Source organism: Alternaria hordeiaustralica (assembly GCF_023758085.1).
Source record: "Alternaria hordeiaustralica strain BMP 2776 chromosome Unknown scaffold_1, whole genome shotgun sequence".
In the NCBI taxonomy this organism is placed as follows: domain Eukaryota; kingdom Fungi; phylum Ascomycota; class Dothideomycetes; order Pleosporales; family Pleosporaceae; genus Alternaria; species Alternaria hordeiaustralica.
In genome coordinates this window covers 476052-493633 of record NW_026056773.1, presented here as the reverse complement: position 1 = coordinate 493633, position 17582 = coordinate 476052, and the positions used below count along the sequence as shown (strand labels likewise).

At 52.6% G+C, this 17582-nt stretch overlaps 6 protein-coding genes across 6 annotated transcripts; 1 reads left to right on the top strand and 5 right to left on the bottom strand.

Moving 5' to 3' along the window:
* Window positions 1-574: 574 nt before the first annotated feature.
* On the bottom strand, window positions 575-2422 carry J4E84_000175 (uncharacterized protein; the record flags this gene model as incomplete). Its single annotated transcript, XM_049382818.1, has 2 exons — window positions 575-2350; window positions 2399-2422. 2 exons carry the CDS (start codon window positions 2420-2422, stop codon window positions 575-577), a joined length of 1800 nt encoding a protein of 599 aa, XP_049248336.1.
* A 2238-nt stretch (window positions 2423-4660) lies between these two features.
* J4E84_000174 (uncharacterized protein) lies at window positions 4661-6202 on the bottom strand (the record flags this gene model as incomplete). The annotated part of the gene is made up of 1 exon (XM_049382817.1): window positions 4661-6202. One exon carries the CDS (start codon window positions 6200-6202, stop codon window positions 4661-4663), a length of 1542 nt encoding a protein of 513 aa, XP_049248335.1.
* A 5008-nt stretch (window positions 6203-11210) lies between these two features.
* On the top strand, window positions 11211-12088 carry J4E84_000173 (uncharacterized protein; the record flags this gene model as incomplete). Its single annotated transcript, XM_049382816.1, has 3 exons — window positions 11211-11347; window positions 11403-11904; window positions 11975-12088. 3 exons carry the CDS (start codon window positions 11211-11213, stop codon window positions 12086-12088), a joined length of 753 nt encoding a protein of 250 aa, XP_049248334.1.
* A 380-nt stretch (window positions 12089-12468) lies between these two features.
* J4E84_000172 (uncharacterized protein) lies at window positions 12469-13826 on the bottom strand (the record flags this gene model as incomplete). The annotated part of the gene is made up of 2 exons (XM_049382815.1): window positions 12469-13602; window positions 13656-13826. 2 exons carry the CDS (start codon window positions 13824-13826, stop codon window positions 12469-12471), a joined length of 1305 nt encoding a protein of 434 aa, XP_049248333.1.
* A 414-nt stretch (window positions 13827-14240) lies between these two features.
* On the bottom strand, window positions 14241-15506 carry J4E84_000171 (uncharacterized protein; the record flags this gene model as incomplete). Its single annotated transcript, XM_049382814.1, has 1 exon — window positions 14241-15506. The coding sequence occupies one exon, from the start codon at window positions 15504-15506 to the stop codon at window positions 14241-14243; it is 1266 nt and encodes a 421-aa protein (XP_049248332.1).
* A 445-nt stretch (window positions 15507-15951) lies between these two features.
* Window positions 15952-17511, bottom strand: J4E84_000170 (uncharacterized protein; the record flags this gene model as incomplete). Its single annotated transcript, XM_049382813.1, has 1 exon — window positions 15952-17511. The coding sequence occupies one exon, from the start codon at window positions 17509-17511 to the stop codon at window positions 15952-15954; it is 1560 nt and encodes a 519-aa protein (XP_049248331.1).
* Window positions 17512-17582: the final 71 nt, after the last annotated feature.

The window sequence follows — 17582 nt, the reverse complement described above, 5'->3', positions numbered from 1 at the left end:
CGGAATGAGAAGATTTACACTGAACACTGCACTTTACGTGACTTTTTCTCGCATGTCGCCCAACCACTGAACCAACCCTTGAACATTAAAGCTTCTCCGTCAAGAAAGAGATGTATTTGCAATCATCAACACACAAGCAAGAAAGAACCGTTATTGTTAGACATCTTGATTCATTCTCAACACCTCACGATGCTACTATCTACCCTCTCAAAACATCATACTGTATCGATCTGTTCATGCTATCTTCATATCTCCTCCAACCTCGCACAAACGTATGTATACGTGTGCATGGTATATCATTGATTCAAGTAAGCCTCCCCTGCAATGCGCTGCTAAGTCGCTAGATAATCGCGTCGATGGTATCTGGAAAAAGTGGGAAAGAAACAACAAAAGCCGAATGCTGTACATGGAAAAAAAGCGTATCTGGAAAGGCGAAGACGCAGAGATCTATTCGGCCATAAAAGAAGCTGGAAAAGGCGAATCTGTCGCGCGAAGATATGCGAAAAGAAAATACCGCGGGCGAGGTAAGCTGTGCATCGATGCCCGTAGCCAAGAGCGATATTAGGGTGTCAGCTCAGATAACAGCATCGCCGAGAAAGGCAAAATCCTCCATAAGCGCATGCACACCACTCATCGAACTCTCCCTCTGCACACTAATCGTGCGTTGCAAGCGCTCCGTCTCCGCAACGACCGTCTCCTCCGCAAGCGTAGTCTTACTCCCGACGTCATGCTCGGGCAGACTATACTGGAAGCCAAGTCCAAAGCAAGCCGCTTGGCGCCTCGACGAGCGCCGCGACGACGCGTCAGAGTGCTGCGTTTCGACTTTGAAGAGGTCGGAGCCGAAGGTTGAGATGCGGAGTTCGTTGAGTTGGGGTGGGGTGGAGAGGCGGTAGGGGGATTGGACGTCTTCTTCTGACTCTTCTTCTTCTTCGTTGTCGGTGGTGTCGGTGGAGATGGTTTGGATTTCTGGGACCGTGGAGGTGTGTTTTGGGGAGGTGGCTTGCCGGGGTGAGGCGTACGAGTAGTGGATTAGAAGGCCTTGGGGCGTGTCGATGTCGCTGTCGTTGCTGGTGAGGGAGCTGAAGGTGGGGGAGAGGACGGCGTCGTCGTTGTTGTCCGAGATGGGTGAGTTGTAGCCGATGGAGTCGTTGCTCCAGGTGGAGAAGTGGCTGCGTGCTTTGTCTTGGAAAGACAGGCTGAAGTTGTCGAGACGCTCGTCGTCTTCGTCTTCTTCGAACTCGTTTTCTGGCTCGCTGGCTGGTAGTTCGCTGATTGTGGCTTCGGTGCATGCGTACAGTGGTGCGGGTATCAGATAGCGAGGAAGGGCTGGAAGCTCTTTGTCCAATGGTGACTGTCGAAGATTCGTGCTTTGGTTGCCACCGTGGCTGGAGGTAGGTCGCTCATTCGACATAGGAGCACCGAGGAAGGTCGACGGGCGTGAGAGTACAGGCGCAGATGGGGTGTCATCCTCCACTACGCGATCCTCCACTTCGAAGTCTTCTTGAAGCTTAGGAGACGAAAGCCAAGGGTCATTAGAGAACAGGTAATGCTGGGTTCGTCTTGTGTCGCTAGAGTTGGCACGAAGGCGACTTTGCTCGACCTTGAACTCGCTTGTGATCACAGTTGAGGGAACATGTGAGCGGCGACGCCTGGTAGGGCGCTCATCAGGAGTGGGCAGCTCTGCCGGTCCAAACAATGAGTCGTGGACGGGATCAACAGGATGCGATGCCAATGGAGAGAACTCCCTTCGGATGTTCGGTACTGGGCGGGATGCTGTCGTAGTAGGTATCTCGACCTCTCTGATAGACTCGATTGAGGGTCGGTACACAGACAGCGGGATGAGGTTGAGCTCCTCTCCTCCACTGACAAGTACTGGCGCACTGATGTCTAGCTCTCTGGTCTTTGACCCGCTGCGATTCCTCGAAGCTGATCGTTTCGATGCCAACTTCTCTTTCAGAACCTTGAAGTCCGGGAAGATGGGAGTAGACGGCATATAGGGGGATGCTGATGCGCTTCGGGCATGGCGCACTACATGTGGAGACAGTAAGCCTTCTGTGGGTGGATGCGTCGCTGACTTTGGTGTCCAAGGCGAAGGCAGTGGCAAAGTGTAGGCCTCGCCACTACTACCTGACTTCGGAGGCAGTCCAGGCCTTAGACTAGGTGGTACTGGAGTCAGATACCTATCTTTGGGGTCGCGTGTGAAAGCGGAAGAGGTATCTGAGATGCTGCGGCTGTGTCCCCCTTCGCGGGGCACATCCAAGACATTAAGGCGCTGCCCTGGCAGAAGAGGACAAAATGTCGTCGACTCTTCCGAAGGATTGTGACATTCATCATCCTCATCGACCTTGTACTGTATACTGTCAGTAAGTAAATCCATCCTGCAGTGTAGCTAACTTACGTAGTACCAGTAAGTGCCACCCATCTTGAGGAGTCCGTCCCGCTTGGTTGTTTGTTGGTCTAGATCTCCGTCGCAAATAATATCGGAAAAGGTAAAGCAGCCTTTCCAGATATTTCGGCCCCCGCGTACGTCGAGTTCTAGTGGATATGGTCGCGAAAAGTTGTCCCAAGATCCAAGTAAGACGACACTGCGCAGTGCAGCCGGGCAGTGACTTGATGCAAGAATAAGTGACTGCCTTAGAGTGAGGCACAGAGGGGGTAGACATACAACAGAAAAGTGTGGAGCGTAGTGTTGTCCATGGCCATTATGTCGGGTTGACCTAAGCTGATAACAGCAAGGACTACCGGCGTTGAAGCGCGTATGCGTCTAAGCCCTGGCCACCTCTGATGTGTCGCATAGAATCGTGGGTGTCAATTATAGAAGTGCATGCAGGTCGGTGAGTTGGATGTTTTAGCCTGCTCCTTCTGTATGGTCGCGTCGGCGAAAAGTCCAGCCAGCAGGTGAATGATTGGTGCGCAATAGCAAGCGTTTGGAGGAAATGCTGAAACTGGCCTACTGCGCGTATGTATGATTATGGCGAGGTTGACTAGGGACGTCGCAGTCCGAGGAATCAGATCAACTCGGAGAATTTGTGAAGCAAACAGAGGCCGGTTGTTTTATGCAGCTCGTCACCGGCAGACAGTAAATGTTGGAGTGTGGGGACAGAGCCTCAGTCGCGGTGGTTCAAGATTGGTCGGATTGGCGCCTGTGGATGGTGTTGGTGTGTAGCGTGGAGGATGCAGCCTCAGCGCTTAGCATAGACGTTCAAATCGCTGAAATGTCGTTTAGGTGAAACACGGTATCAGGAGGGGTCCAAAAGCGAGTGAATGCTGTGTAATTTGGCGTATGAGAAGAGAAGAGACAAAAAGATGGGTCGCAAGTCAAAGATGTAGTTCGGTACTAGTCGGGCAGGAACCAAGCGGATGACAGCCACTGGCGCTTTCTTGCTGTGATAGGGAAAGAGTAATCGTGAGGGAAGAATCGGAGATGCAGCTGAAGAGTTGATCCCAAACACGCCAAATGCGAGGCGCATTATTGGGCTTATGTCATGGGCTTCATTGGCCGCCAACGCTGGCCGAAGAGGAGACACTTCAGCTCCTTCATTTCCTCAGCCGTCCAGTCCATCTGCGAAGATTTGGAGGGAGCTGGGGACCGTTGCAAAGTAAGGGACCGAACCGCTAGTTGCTGTTCTCCTCACTTGACAAGACCGGTTGACCAGCATCATGCCGCGCTGCAGTTTCGTAAAGGCACCGGATCTCGACATCGTGGGTTCAGGATATCGGCATCTCGTTTTCGGGAGCAGGAAGCAGATCGCACGGCAGCTCCAGTTCCCCTGTCACACGCAGCCAACGGCATGCCAGACACGACTCGATTGAGCGCGCGGTTACTGCTGCGACCGCCACACGGCCGCTTAATTCGCGGGCCCCTGACACGATCGTCGGAGAAGATGAAGCGACCCACTCACAGCCCTGCCATCTTCCACGAGGGCTTCCGCGCTAGATTCCTTCAGCTTCCTTGGTGCATGCAGTCGTTCGAGCATGGCGCATAACCAGGTGCTGCATGGTTTGTCGTTGCTATGGGAGTTCGTCGTCTGGATCCTTCTTCGTACCTTACAACAGGTATTCGGTGCGCGAGAGAGCGGGGGAACCACCTGAGCACCTGAGCACCTGCCATCGCGACAAAACCAGATTTTAGTGCGACCCACTGGGCACCGAACTCTTCGAACCAAGTTTTCTCAGAGAGCGTCACAATTCCGACACAGCTCCTAGCGCCGGTTGCGGCACAGCCTTGCAGACAGAAGTGGAGGCCATCGCCAACCACGACCGCCGGAGAGGTGCTGCATGCTTTGGAAACCCCGGGGCTGGTTCCTAGCGGCATCGGTTACACCGCGATGACGGCGGATGAGCTATCGGTTCGCGATACACAGCAAGCGAGCGGATGTTGTTTTCTCTGCCGCAGCGTATACAAGTTTCAAAGAAGGGTTATGCAGTCATAAAAGGTCTGCTTTTTCCATCGCAAAGGGTTGGTGGCTGAAGGCGGCGTGTCCAGGCGCTGAGGGCATGCAGGGCAAAGTTTGAGCAGGAACCAGCAACGTGATACGACAGTGATGACTAGCATTGCATGTGAGATATTTGACAGGCTTTCAAAGCTTTGCACTCCCCAGCGCATGCATGGTGCATGTATGACCAGCATTTAGTCCTTCCGTCAAATCCTCCTCTAAGCCTACTGAAAACTGGTTTCGAGAATCTCAGGCTTGCGCTCCTCCAAGTCCAGTATCATCTGTCCAAAAAGCCCATTCGCCCACGAGAACCACTGCCTCGTCCAGTCACTCTCATTGAAGCTGTTGATACTCTCGTGAATCAACCCCAAGCCATCTGTGCTACTGACAATCTGGGCTAGCTCATTCACGATCTCGGCCTCATCGTCACTCGTGAAGATGCGAACAATGGAAGCCATCGGCCAGGCCATGCCCGGTCCCTGGTGCGGCCCACCAATGGCGTTGATCACGGGACCTCTCATAAAGTAAGGGTTCATGGAGCTGAGCACGAGATCACGCGTGTTCGCATACGTCTCCTCGTTGACTGGATATTTGAAGAACGGCGCTGAGAGGAGACCCGGGATGTTGGCGTCGTCCATCATGTTGCGCCCGCCGAAGCCATCGACCTCGAATGCGTAGACCTTGCCGTATACCGCGTGGTCGACGGTTCCGTGCGTCTCGATAGCGTTGCGCACCGATTCTGAGAGCCCGGACATTCTCTTCGAAAGTGCTGCAGAGTTTGTGGTATCAAGTTTGCCCATAATCTCAGCTGTTGGAGTAAGGTATGAGCTAAACATCATGTTGGCTGGGATGTAGAGCTGGTAGATAGTGGCATCGTCGCTCGGTCGGAACGCGCTCCGGATCAAGCCAGTACCGTTGGCCACGGGATTGCCGATTCCGTCGTTTGCAAGAGTCTCAGTCGCTCGGGTAGTGGTTCGCTCCCATGTATATGGACTCTGCAGGACTGCTCCGTCTGCGCCATAGGTAGGAAGCATCATGTCCTCGGCTGTGTCCAGTACCGCTTCGACAGCTTTCACCCACTGGAACTTGCCAAAGAAATCGACATCGCCAGTTTTCTCGTAGTAATCGGCAGATATCTGTAGAAATGCTGCAAGCGAGTCGAGCTCATACTTGCATTCGAATACGGTGCTGTTATCAATCTTAGGAAAGACGATATCTTCGTTGGCAGAGTCGTTCTCTGCCGGAGGAACACCGCTTTCGGGAGGCGGTTGGAAAGAGTTGCAATACGGTGCTGCAAGTAGGTATCGCGCCTGGAGGTTGATGACTCCCCGGTACAAGCTCGCGATTGAGTTGGGATCGCTGCTGGCGTTCAACAGCGGTAGGTAACTTTGTAGTTGATTCGACGAGTCTCGTAGCCACATCGCGTTGATGTCTCCAGTGATGATGAACGTCAGCTCCTCCGCTGTGTTGTTGGCAGCGTAGCCCTTCCATTTGATGGCCGTGTCGAGCGTGTTGGGATAGGCGTTCTGGAAGAGGCGGTACAGGTCCGGATCCTTGATCACATTCTCCATGCGAGCGACAGTATCCTCCAGGCCTTGCGATTTGAAAGTTCGACATTCTTCGGACGGCCGTTGGTAGGCGAGCTGGTTTTTGCCGGAACTCAGAGGTTCATGAACCTCCAACGCGTAGTCCACGTATTCTGGACATTGCGCTGAGATGAGCAACGGTATATTGGAGAGCGCGCCGAGTACCATGAGGTTGCGCATCTTGTCGGATGATAACAAGGCAGTCTTGAGGAGCCAGAGAGAGGTACCGAAGACAATGGACAGCGAGGACCGCTCTAGAGTATATGTTCGGGGCTATGACGGCACACATGGATCGTCATGGTCACCGACTGTCTTTGCTCCATTCGCTGCCTGTTCCTCCGAATTGGAGGTACCCCGCTTATGGATCTGGTGAGCATCGACGGCTTGGCAACGGATGCAACATTCACTGAAGCTATTCGACGGGCCCACGAGGTCGAAAGCACGGCGACGTCATTTAGCTCGTGAGCCGGGCCGAACGGTCAGCAGACTGGAAATTGGTATTCAGAAGAAGAAGGTAGTATGAGAGCTCACGGATGAGACTCCAGGTATGTTGTTTGTCGATTGACTCCAACGCGTAAAGTGCCGGCAATTTGCGAGGTCATAGCTGGGGTGCATGGAGGTTTGACGATCTGCGGGGTGGCTGGCGCACCAACACCTGCAACGAAGACAACTAATTTCGCAACGCGTATCTGAGTTTGACAGAAGAGCGATGCTCGAATAAACTTTTTGGAGTATTTGGAAATGGTAAATGACTTGCTTTTGACAGCGTAGACACAGGAAGCCTTCCAAGGTTGAGTGACAGCGCTCTGTGACTATAGACCACAACAGGCTAGCGCGCCTACCCCAAGGAAGTGGACCGAAAGAACGCTGAGCGTTGAACGCTCTCTCATTAGCCTCGTAAAACCTCTGCGCTTCCCCATATTTCCTCCATCACGGTCTCCGCCTGGAATTCGAAACTGACACGAACTTCACTTGAACTCTAGAAAGGGACATGATGAATGTCGATAGATGCAAACCAAAGTACAGCGCATCCTCTACACCGGCCGCCTTCTTCCAATCACGATAGCATGTATATGCCCAAGTCTTGCTCATCTCGAGACGCAATGGTAAGCTGACAGCCTCAATTGGCGCGCGCGATACCGGTCGCATTGAAGATACCAGAGAGCTTGATGCCATACGAAGCTTCTATCTTTTTGGTACAGCTGCAAGAATTCCTTCTTTGATGAGCAGTCCAGAAGAGTGCCGTTCTTCACCTAAACGTCTAATCGACTAGCATGGTCCAGTCGTTAGCCCACAAACCCTGACTCAAGCGTACCTGGATGGAAGAATGCTCCACTGGGAATGCAGAGTAATCATCATCTTTGTCCTGTGGTGAGTTCATCCGTAGAGCGGAACCTTGCGGCCTGTGGTCGAACACAGATGGTAGCTCATCGCTGCCCCAGACACGAAACGGCTCACAAGGAATACAGTCTGGACTTAAACCAGCGTACAATTAGACTTTCGGACCCTGCGCATATCAGTAAACGACTGCAAGACTCAGCTGTGGCTGTGGCTGTACCCAGCTTCTTGGGCGTCTCTCGGCCGATCGGAAAACGGATTCATGGTCGTCCGAAGAGGCTCCAGTGGCCCAATCCGTCTTTCGTGCTGACATCTGAGTCGTGTCCATACTCGGGAAACATGGTAAGAAAGCACGGATACCCCTTGCACGTCATGCGATGTCGTCTGTCAAAGTCACCGGGGTGTTGCGGCTTGGTATCAGTTCACGCTCATGGCAACGACCGCAAGCGTGATAGAGTGAAGAACTTGCACTGCATTGTTCGGAACACTATATCAGTCAAGAAGTATTAAACCCTTGGGAACTCCAATCTACCCTTATGGAAACCATGTCCCGGGACCCCGCCCCAGAACTATCTGTCCGTCTCGGACCACCCCGCTTTCCCGGGAGGTTGACAGTATACTGATCGTAAGGTAAAGATTTTCCCCTGTCGATCAGTGGCTTCACAGCCACTTCTCCTCGATTGTGAAGTATCTGGAGGAGGAAGGCTTCGACGAGTAGGATCCGTCAGGCCGGGAGTGGTGGTTGATCTGTCGAACGCTTCTTATCACCCAAACAAAATTCCGAACATCTCTTATGAGGTCTAATCCAATACAATTGCAAAAGTAGTGCCTCTCGGTCGTTTCGTAGTGTCGCGTCACTGTTTATCCTGTTGTAGGGCCTCACGCCCTCTCAGGCCGCATGTGTTGCAGTCTATTTCGGCATCCACCTCGACGAGGCTGGAGGGTGCTCGGTTTCTCATCCGTACGTAGTGTTGCTACCGCTTGTTTAAGTCAGCTTGAGGGTACGTTCACAGGTGAAGCGACGTCATCTTACCTTGGACTCATCGGTGCGTGACCCAGGTTGGACTGAAAGTAAGGCTTTGGCATACCCAGCTGGGGTAGCTTGCGCCAACTTCGTTCCCGCACTTCTCTCATATAGGAGTCTTGCTCTGGGCTTCTGTGGAAACGTCTTGAGTCATCTTCAGGCTCTCCGCCGTAGAACCGGTAGACAGCGAAACCGCAGCAGACGAGCGCGCCTGCTCCGAGGATGACGAGAAATATGATGAGGGCTGGGGCGATGTCGAAGCCCATGTTGTTTCTTTTTTGAAGATACATTGCGACTGCGGAGGAAGGGGTATATGCTGTGGTACAGAATCTCGTGCGACGGGAGCGAGTGATATAGAGATGGAGTAGTGTTTGCTGTGGTGACACGCTCACGATCAACAAAGGTAAGGCAGAGAGTGAGCCTAATGCGCGGAGGTTCCGGAAGCTGCAGGAGTGACAAGAAAAAGACCGAGGGGATGGTCAGCGTTGCGCTGACGACGACGAAATAGTATGGTGTGATGCGGCAACGTCCCACAGACACCGAGTTGCGAGACCCTGCGTGCCACGATCACTTACCTATATACCGTTACACCTATCGCTTCGGGAACCGCAAGGTCTTCCAGATCGTGCGTCTGATGCGAACCAAAGACCCAATCGGTTGCTAGGAGGATGCGACCCTTTCACCATGCTATTGGCTGCGTCACATATTCACGTGCCTGGGCAGCCAGTAAAGCTGCGTTACCCCACCTATCGACCACGTCTAAGACCAGTTGGCACTCGGAAACGCGTAACACCCCAGCTTCGTCTGCTGCGTAGACACGCGTGGAAGTGTGGTTTCCGGACAGCCCGGGGAGGCTATGTTGGCTGGAAGGTTTCGGACCTGAACTTGGCCCGACTCTTGGAGCCTCTGGTTTCCTTAGCTTTGTATACTGCGATATGTCCTCCTTTTTCGTCTGCCTCTGGGCGCAATTTTGATGCGAATATTTCTGTCTTTTGGGGCTGTGAAGGTGAATGTTCGCTGGGGACGCCTGTGGTGGTACGGTCTTACTTAGCCTTGGTGACGCGTCATCCGCACCTTCCAGGCATGCCGAGCGTCAGATTCCCCACCTCCTCAGGCCAACAGCGAGAGCATCAGCTTTCTTATATGAAGATGCGACACTCAGTGACGCAAACTTTGTTCCTGGACGATGCGCATCGTTCGCCGATCGTGAGGCACGTCAGAGCGATAAATTTAGCATAACAGCGATGACGTCGCACCGTCCCTCGCGCCCGCCCTGACGATCCCTTGAGCCCAAGCTTCTTACACCTTCGACGTCCTTCTTCTGGTCCTCCTCTTTGACACTCTGGTTGTTGAGATGAGATTTTACTGATTCCCATGGTTGCGATACACTGAAGCCAATGCTTACAATCGACACGTGATCCTCTTTGACGCAGATGCGCATCCTTCGGTAGCAACACATGATGGTACCCAGGTATGCGCTCCAGCAAGGGCGGGCGTAGTCGGCGCGCGACGGACGCAATGGTTTCAAAGACCCCAAGCGCCAGTCGCGCCGGCGACGTTGATCCTACCTGACGCAGCAAGAGAATGTTAATGGGATCTCTTATCGAGAGAGATTGTCGATGCTGCCTTCCTTCTGTTGAGTCTCCAGGGTAATCTGTTATGGCCGGACACACACCGAGCGACGAGATTCTGGACCTGGAATTGGTAATGGGCATTTACACCAACAGGCCCTCCACGAATCCAGATCAGGGCATCTCGGAATTAGCAATCAGCGTATCCACTCTTCGAAAAGACATCAAGAGACGGAGAAGTTGAGCAAACCAGTGCTTGAAGAATCGAGGCTACATCGTGGTCGGAGTAGATGGAATACCTCTCTAGATGAGTTGCACTTCGTGTGACCTGAGACGTTTCAGAGATGCACGCATCGATCGCCAGCCTTGTGCAAGAGATGCATCGCCACAAAGTGGGTTGACGTTCGGGTTCGCGGTCCGTGATTAATCTATATACATTAAACGCCCTGGGTTTTGACGCCACCGGATATAATCGACTCGGATGCAGCAACACTTGCAGCAACACTGCAAGTATGTCCAAGACCCCACGGGGTATTAGTTACACTGCATTTCGGTAGCCGTAGGGCTTACATTATGACTGCCGTAGATCCGTGCTGGTTCCCGTGAGCTGCTGAGTTGCGCCATCAGCGGAATGTTAGGCATCGCATCGTTACTCTCGGCTGTTGAGTACCTGAGCATGCAGCTTGATACAACAACGACAATATTCTTCGTTGAGTCCCGTCAATACACCGAGAGGTCCACATCGCCCAGAGTTTAAGTAAACAAAGTACCACAACGTAGTGGCTGAAACTCGCACGTGGTTGGTGACCACCTGGACGGCGGCAGTGGCCGCAGCCGAGGATAGATTGCCCATCACCACTTCAAGGACAGCACTGCGTCTCATAAATTAATACTGGAGTCATTGAAATTCTCCTAGCCTATCGCAGTGGTTTCACGCCGTCACCAGACTGGAACCATCGCTGGGCTTCCAATGATCCAAGAGCTCGACGACCAGGGCGTGTTTCCACGAGCGGATGGCGTTCAACTCAGAAACCAGGTCGACTCGTGCATGGAGATGAATTTTTTGATTGCAAGGCTTCGCCAATACCTGGTCGTGGGAAAACGTGGGCGTCTGTAGAAGGCCACTAGAAGACTTCAGAGGAGTATATGAAGGGGCGTTAAGTCCCAGGTTGAAGGTCACTCTCGACAGCAAGCCCATCACTACACAGCTTCAACAATCGCTTTCTACAAGTCATTCACTTTGAATACCATCAACATGCTCTCTTTCCTCCTCCTTCTCGCGCCCCTTGTGGCAGCCCACGGCCACGTCGACAAGGTCGTTGCCGACGGCAAGGAATACCAGGGCTGGAACGCTGCTCTCAAGTACCAGACCCCCATTCCCGCCACCGTAGGGTAAGTGACTCTGTATGAACTGCACGGGAAACACACACTGACTCAGTCCCAAAAGATGGCAAGCCGACAACCTTGACAACGGTTTCGTCTCCCCTGACAGCTTTGGCACTGCCGCCATCGTTTGCCACAAGCAGGGCAAGAGCAACGGTGCCTACGTTACCGTCAAGCCCGGCAGCAAGGTCACCTTCAAGTGGGACACCTGGCCAGTCAGCCACGTTGGTCCCATCCAGGAGTACATTGCGCCCTGCAACGGCGACTGCGGCTCCGTCAGCCCCTCTGACCTGAAGTGGACCAAGATCCAGTCTAGCGCCTGGAAATCAGGAAGCAACCCAGGAAAATGGGCTACTGACGACCTCATCGCCAACAACTTCGCCTGGGACCTCACCTTCCCCAACGTCGCTCCTGGCAACTACGTTGTCCGCCACGAGATCATCGCTCTGCACGCTGCTGGCCAGACCAACGGCGCCCAGGCGTACCCCCAGTGCGTCAACTTCAAGGTTGAGGGCTCTGGAACTGCTAAGCCCAGCGGCGGTGTTGCTGGTACTAGCTTGTACAAGGTAAGATCTTCCACTTGAGTCGTACCATGCTTAGGTACAATATCGAACATGTGCTAACGATATGATTTAGGCCGACGATGCTGGTATCAAGTTCAACGTTTTCCAGTCCTTCACCAGCTACCCCGTCCCCGGCCCTGCTGTCAACAAGCTCGCCAAGCGCCACCCCAAGGACCTCGAGTACTAGATACGAACACGAATAACGAGATATGAGAAGTCGTGAGGGCATAGGATGGGATGAATGGTTCATGGTTACATACTTCTTTGGGGTCGCTCGTTAAGGCTTGCGAGACGGTGTATATAAAGCATTGGTGGAGTGTATATAGCATTTTGGAATCACACTGCGTTATCTTTGGATCTTAATGCTGCCGGATAGCGCTCAGCGCCCTGTGATTGTACACGTGAGGACCTGATTAGCTAGTGTGATAAATCTCAGTCACAACGAGCATAGTGAAGACTGGAAGAGAATAGCTGCTGAATTAGGTCAAGGAAACTGTACAACCTGTGGAAAAAAAAAACTTTTTGCCCCATGAGAGTTATCGTCCCCTGCACGCTCCTGCAATCACCTCATGCACTAAACACACTCAATGCCGCCAAACATGGTCGACAGCGTAATGCCCCTCCGTCTGGGCACTCCCATAAGCCGAACTGTGCAGCACTTTTCTTTGTATAGCATTGTGGACACGGCTCATTCTGATACTCGACGTGCTTCCATCCCAGTTCAATACTCTCATCTCTTAGCTTTTCTTCATTTCCGGGTCCTCCTACCTCCCGAAGCCTTTCGCTGTGTTTCCGCCTGGCCTGCTCGAGTGCCATGAGTTTTCGGAGGCGGGAACTTGGAGCAGTAGCTGTCTCGACCTTAGAAGTTTTTGCGTTTGCCATGTTTTGCTCGACATCATCAGTGGTAGGCCGCTTGAGCGATTTGGAATCGTTTTCTTGGCGACGAAGGCGCTCTTCAGCTGCTTCGGCATGTCGCTTCTGTGCATCGGCGAAGACCTTGGCCTGTCTCTCGTCCGCATCGCGCTGTTTCTTAGCAAGTCTTTCTCTTTCTAGACTTTCGTTGTGAGCCGATCTTGTAGATTGACCGTGTTCGTCTTCATTTGGTCGAGGTATCTCCTGTTGCTTTCGAAGTCTCTCATTAGCGGCGGCGTCATTCATGCGTCCGGCTTTACGAGCTTGCTCTTTTGTTCGGTCTTCCGCAAGACGCCAGCGTTCTCTTAGCTCATCCTTTTCGTCTGATGCTCGCGGTGATGATCCAAACCCCTTGGCAACGTTTCGTTCTTTCTGGGCCTTCACCCAGTCAGCTTTTATACGGGTTTCTTCCTCAGCTCGTGCTAGCTCCTGTTGCCTGTGTTCCTCCTGGAGACGCTCTTTCGCGTATTGTGCTTCTCGCTCTCGTTGACGGATTCCTTCTTCCATCCAGTTTCGATGATTAGCCTCCCTAGCTCGACGTCTAGTGGCCTCCTTGGCCTTTTCTTCTAACACTCTTTGTTTTTCCTTCTCGATCGTCATGTTTTCCTCGCGAACCTTTTGCTGTCGTGCTGCGGCTCTAGCATGTCGTTGCGCGATTTCTCGTTGCTCATCGTTCCATTTGGCGAGGTTTATTCGATAGACGTCCCATTGCTTTCGTATGTTAGGGTAACTTTTGTCATATCTGGCGCGCTTCCCATCGCTTTCGAGCGTATCCCAGGCAATGCCGGCCTTATGGTTAATAATTAGCGGAATGTCATCAGTTGTCTGATGAAAGTACTCACGTTTTGGAAGTGCTCTGTGCTGGGTGCAGCACCAACCCTTCTACTGTCAGGATGGTATGAAGCTTGTAATCGCTTGTGACATCTCTCTATCGTAGCATATGATGCGCGTTCATTAACTCCGAGAATTTCATAATAGTCGAGCTGCTCTGGGGGATTCGGTGGGCCGTTCATATTGTCGTTTGCTATAGAGCCGTGAAGGTGGTGCAGTGATTGAGATGTATGGAATGTATGGAATGTTAGAGGTGTCAGATGTGGTGGTGTAGAAGGAATGGAGAGATGGAAGCATTGGAGACTTTATATGTGTGACAAGCGTCTCTCTTACCAGGCGGTCAGAGAGCGGGGTGTCTTGACAGGTAAGAGAGGGAATGTAGAGTGTGCCTAAAGAGCGGTAAGATGTATAATAGCACATGGTGAGATAGGTGTAGCGAAAACATCGTAAGAGAACATTGAGGGTGAGAGGACGAGATAATTTTGCTATCTATTTCCCTAGTAGTTTAGAACTATTAGCTAGAGAAACAGATAGCAGCACATACTTTCTACCTTTACCTTAGATGCTCTAGTACACCTCGTAATTTACCTTTACCTTTACCTTTGCATCGGATGATCACCAAACTGACTTCGGTTCCCCATCTGCACACCGTGGCTTTGCATCTCTTTACCATACTCCATTACTTCTTCCTCCCACTTCTTCAGCGCGTCCATTGCTCCTCCTTCGATAACCTTGTCGACAGCGCCAGCAAGCTTCATCGCGTCTAGGGCAGCTTGGTTTGTACTCGCCGCTGTATGTGGTCTGAATCCAGCAAGTGCATCGCCAAGCAAGAGTACTCTACCGTTCTCCAACAAGGCAGATGGCGCGATGACATCTGTGATGGCTTGTACGAAGGGTACCTCAGTCTTGTTGACAAGCTCAGCGAATTGTGGTGGGAGTATCTCATTCGCGAGGGCCTTTTGCCGTCTCCATACATCTTCTTTAATTCCACCCGGCGGTAATGTGATGTGATGTCTCTTCCCCTCGTTGTCTGTCATGAGCTCGACGTGCTCCGGCGATTCTTCCTTGTAGTTGACGTACCAGACCCAGTTCAGCAATCGCTCACCAGGTTTGGTTGTCCCACTTTTCCCTGGTATAGTATATGCTAGTATCTGGATACCCTCGGTGTGGTAGAATGGGAACTTCTCGACGAAGACATCGGTGGCAGCCTGTGAGACTTGCGTTTCGGGTACTGTGCCGCGCCATGCTACGTATCCGGCGTACGTCCGCTTGACGTCGGGGAAGTATTCGGCGCGTATCTTAGAGCTGGGTCCGTCGGCTGCGATGACAAGGTCGGCTTCGGTCGAAAACGTGTCCCCGGATTTGTGTTGGACGGTGATCTTGACAGGTTCTGAGAAGTCCAACTCCAGAGATGATGCAGGTTTTGGTGCCGCAACACTCGTAACTGTACACCCATACTCATACGATGTCTTTCCCTCCCCTTCTTCCGTCGTGGGTACCTTCGCGTAGTCGGTCTCAGTGCCATCGTAATTGGTTCGTAGAAGGTGGTATAGCAGATCCCAGCTTGTCATGCGCTGCTCCTGGTTGTGACGGCTTATGACATGGCCTTCCTTATCGAGATATAGCCGCTGGTGACTCGGGATTGTCAACGTGGTTTGAGTTCGGTCGTGCGCTTTGAAGAACTTTTGTACGTCCTGTCCGGCCACCACACCAGCGCCCTGATCCTGCAGAAGCGGCGTCGGATTGCGTTCGAATATGCGGATGTTGAGATCTTTGCGAAGGCGCTTCAATGCGACACCAGTCAGAAGGCCGCCTAAGGATCCTCCTACGATTACTATGTCCTTGGGCTTTGCTGGTGCCATCGTGCTGTGTTGCGAAACGATGTGTATGGGTCAGAGGCCTTGAGCTGCCAGCTCAATATGGTGAATGCTACATCTTAAGCTCTAGGTCGATCATGATCTGCCCAAGGATACAGTCTTGTATTACCGTTCGATGACATGTTCGAGGATCAGTCGACGTGGGTGCCGGTCAAACATCGCGACTAATGGCAAGCCTCGGCAGTTGAAGCAGCGCTTATGTCATCATGACGCGCACTTATCTTCCACTCTTACCTAGGCACCCTCACGAAGTCAGAGTAATTACCCGCCAACCTATAGACACATGGTGCGCTTATGCAAATATGTTTCTATCGTGTTTATTGTTCTTTCTGTTATATACGTACAAAGCAACTGCAACCTACGCACGCCTGGGTATCCACCAAAGCAAGAATTGAACCAAAAGCTAACACGAGTCGTCTCACACGCAACGCTAAACCTCCTGAAAGACCCTCGGAGGCGATGCAGAACTCATCGACACCTCTGGCGCACCGCGCGCTTCGCTCTCTCTCGCCAATTGACTCGCGAACTTGCTCTTCGCACGAATCGCCGGACCCTTGAAATAAAAGATGTATACCGGCAGACAAAACAGCGCTGTCAAGCCAAACAGTACCAAATACGACCTCTGAATACCTAGGTTGCTGTACATGGGCTTGGTGTAGAGCGCACATAAACCCGCGAGCAGATCTCTCATGAAGCCGTTGCCACCAGTCGCCGACGCGCTGTGTGGTCCGTAGGCGGCGACCATGTAATCGATGGACGCATAGTAGATGGCGAAGTTCGCGACTCCAATGAGGAGAGTGGCGATTATGACGCCGAACCAGTGGAGTGGTGGCCCTGTTGCGACGAATGCGCAGATGAGCAGCCCAGCAGGAAGGAGGGTGACGAGCCATAGGAGTGGCTTGAGACGTGCCTCAGGTGCGAGCTGTTCGCCTCGGCTACGTCGAGTGTTGTGACGGGCGATGATGGGGACAAAGGTGAAGTAACCGATGATGTATGAAACGGCTAATGCGACGAGAGCAAGCGAGATCTGCGTAGGCGTGAACGACCATTGTTGGAAGACATAGCCGAAGCTCTCGAAGAAAGAGAAGATGAGCGCGTCAGCGAGACCGCTCAGCAGCGAGAGGAAGAGAACGATGGGCTCAGTCAAGAGCAGCTGGTATGGTCGAAACATCGTGGTGGCAACCTCCTTGTAGTGCAGCCTGTCTCTCCATTTCTTGTCTTCATTTGGTCCCCGGATGTTGACATTACCGCTCTTTCGTTCCTTCTTCGCGGCGTTGTCGAGCATCACAGGAGCCAAAGTCTCTTTGGCGATGGCCCCATGAAGTAACTGGGTCGTTACTCCAAGGATGAGCTGGATGTAGAAGTTCCAACGCCAACCCAGGAACTGCTCGAGCGGACCTCCGATAATGCCTCCAATGACTGCTCCGAGACAAGAGAAGAGCGAACACCACAAGACGGCATATTGCTGCTCATCTTTGTGATAAATGTCACCGATCATGCCCATGGTGACTGATCCACCAGCCGAAGACAAGCCGCCCATGATCCTGCCACCGATGATTCCGGCAAAGCTGTTAGACGTGGCGCAAATCAGGACCGAGATGTTCGTCAGCCCAAGAGAGGCTTGCATGACGGGCCAGCGTCCGAATTCCTCAGAGAACGGGGCCCAGAACTCGCAGCCGAAGGCATATGCGATGAGGAAGGCAGTCATACCCAAGCGGGCGTTGGTGATGCCGAAGTAGTCGTTCAGCAGAGGCACGGCGTTGGAGTATACCGAGGCGTTGAGGTTCATGCTGATCTGACAGAATGCGACCACGGTCAAAAGGCACCACTTTCGTTTTGTGGACCAAGCGTGCGCAGTGCGTTCGGGCGAGGTGTGTTCGTTGAGGATGATGGTGGGCGCGAGGCCGGGGGCCGAAGGTTGTGGCGCCAGTGTGGTTGAACTCCCCAGACTGGTACGCGACTGCGCTGGGGAAGAGTTGGTGGAAGCCATATCAGAAGACATGAAGTTTTCTGTTGCTGTTATTTGTGTGTGGTGTATTGGATTGTATGATAGTAGTGTCT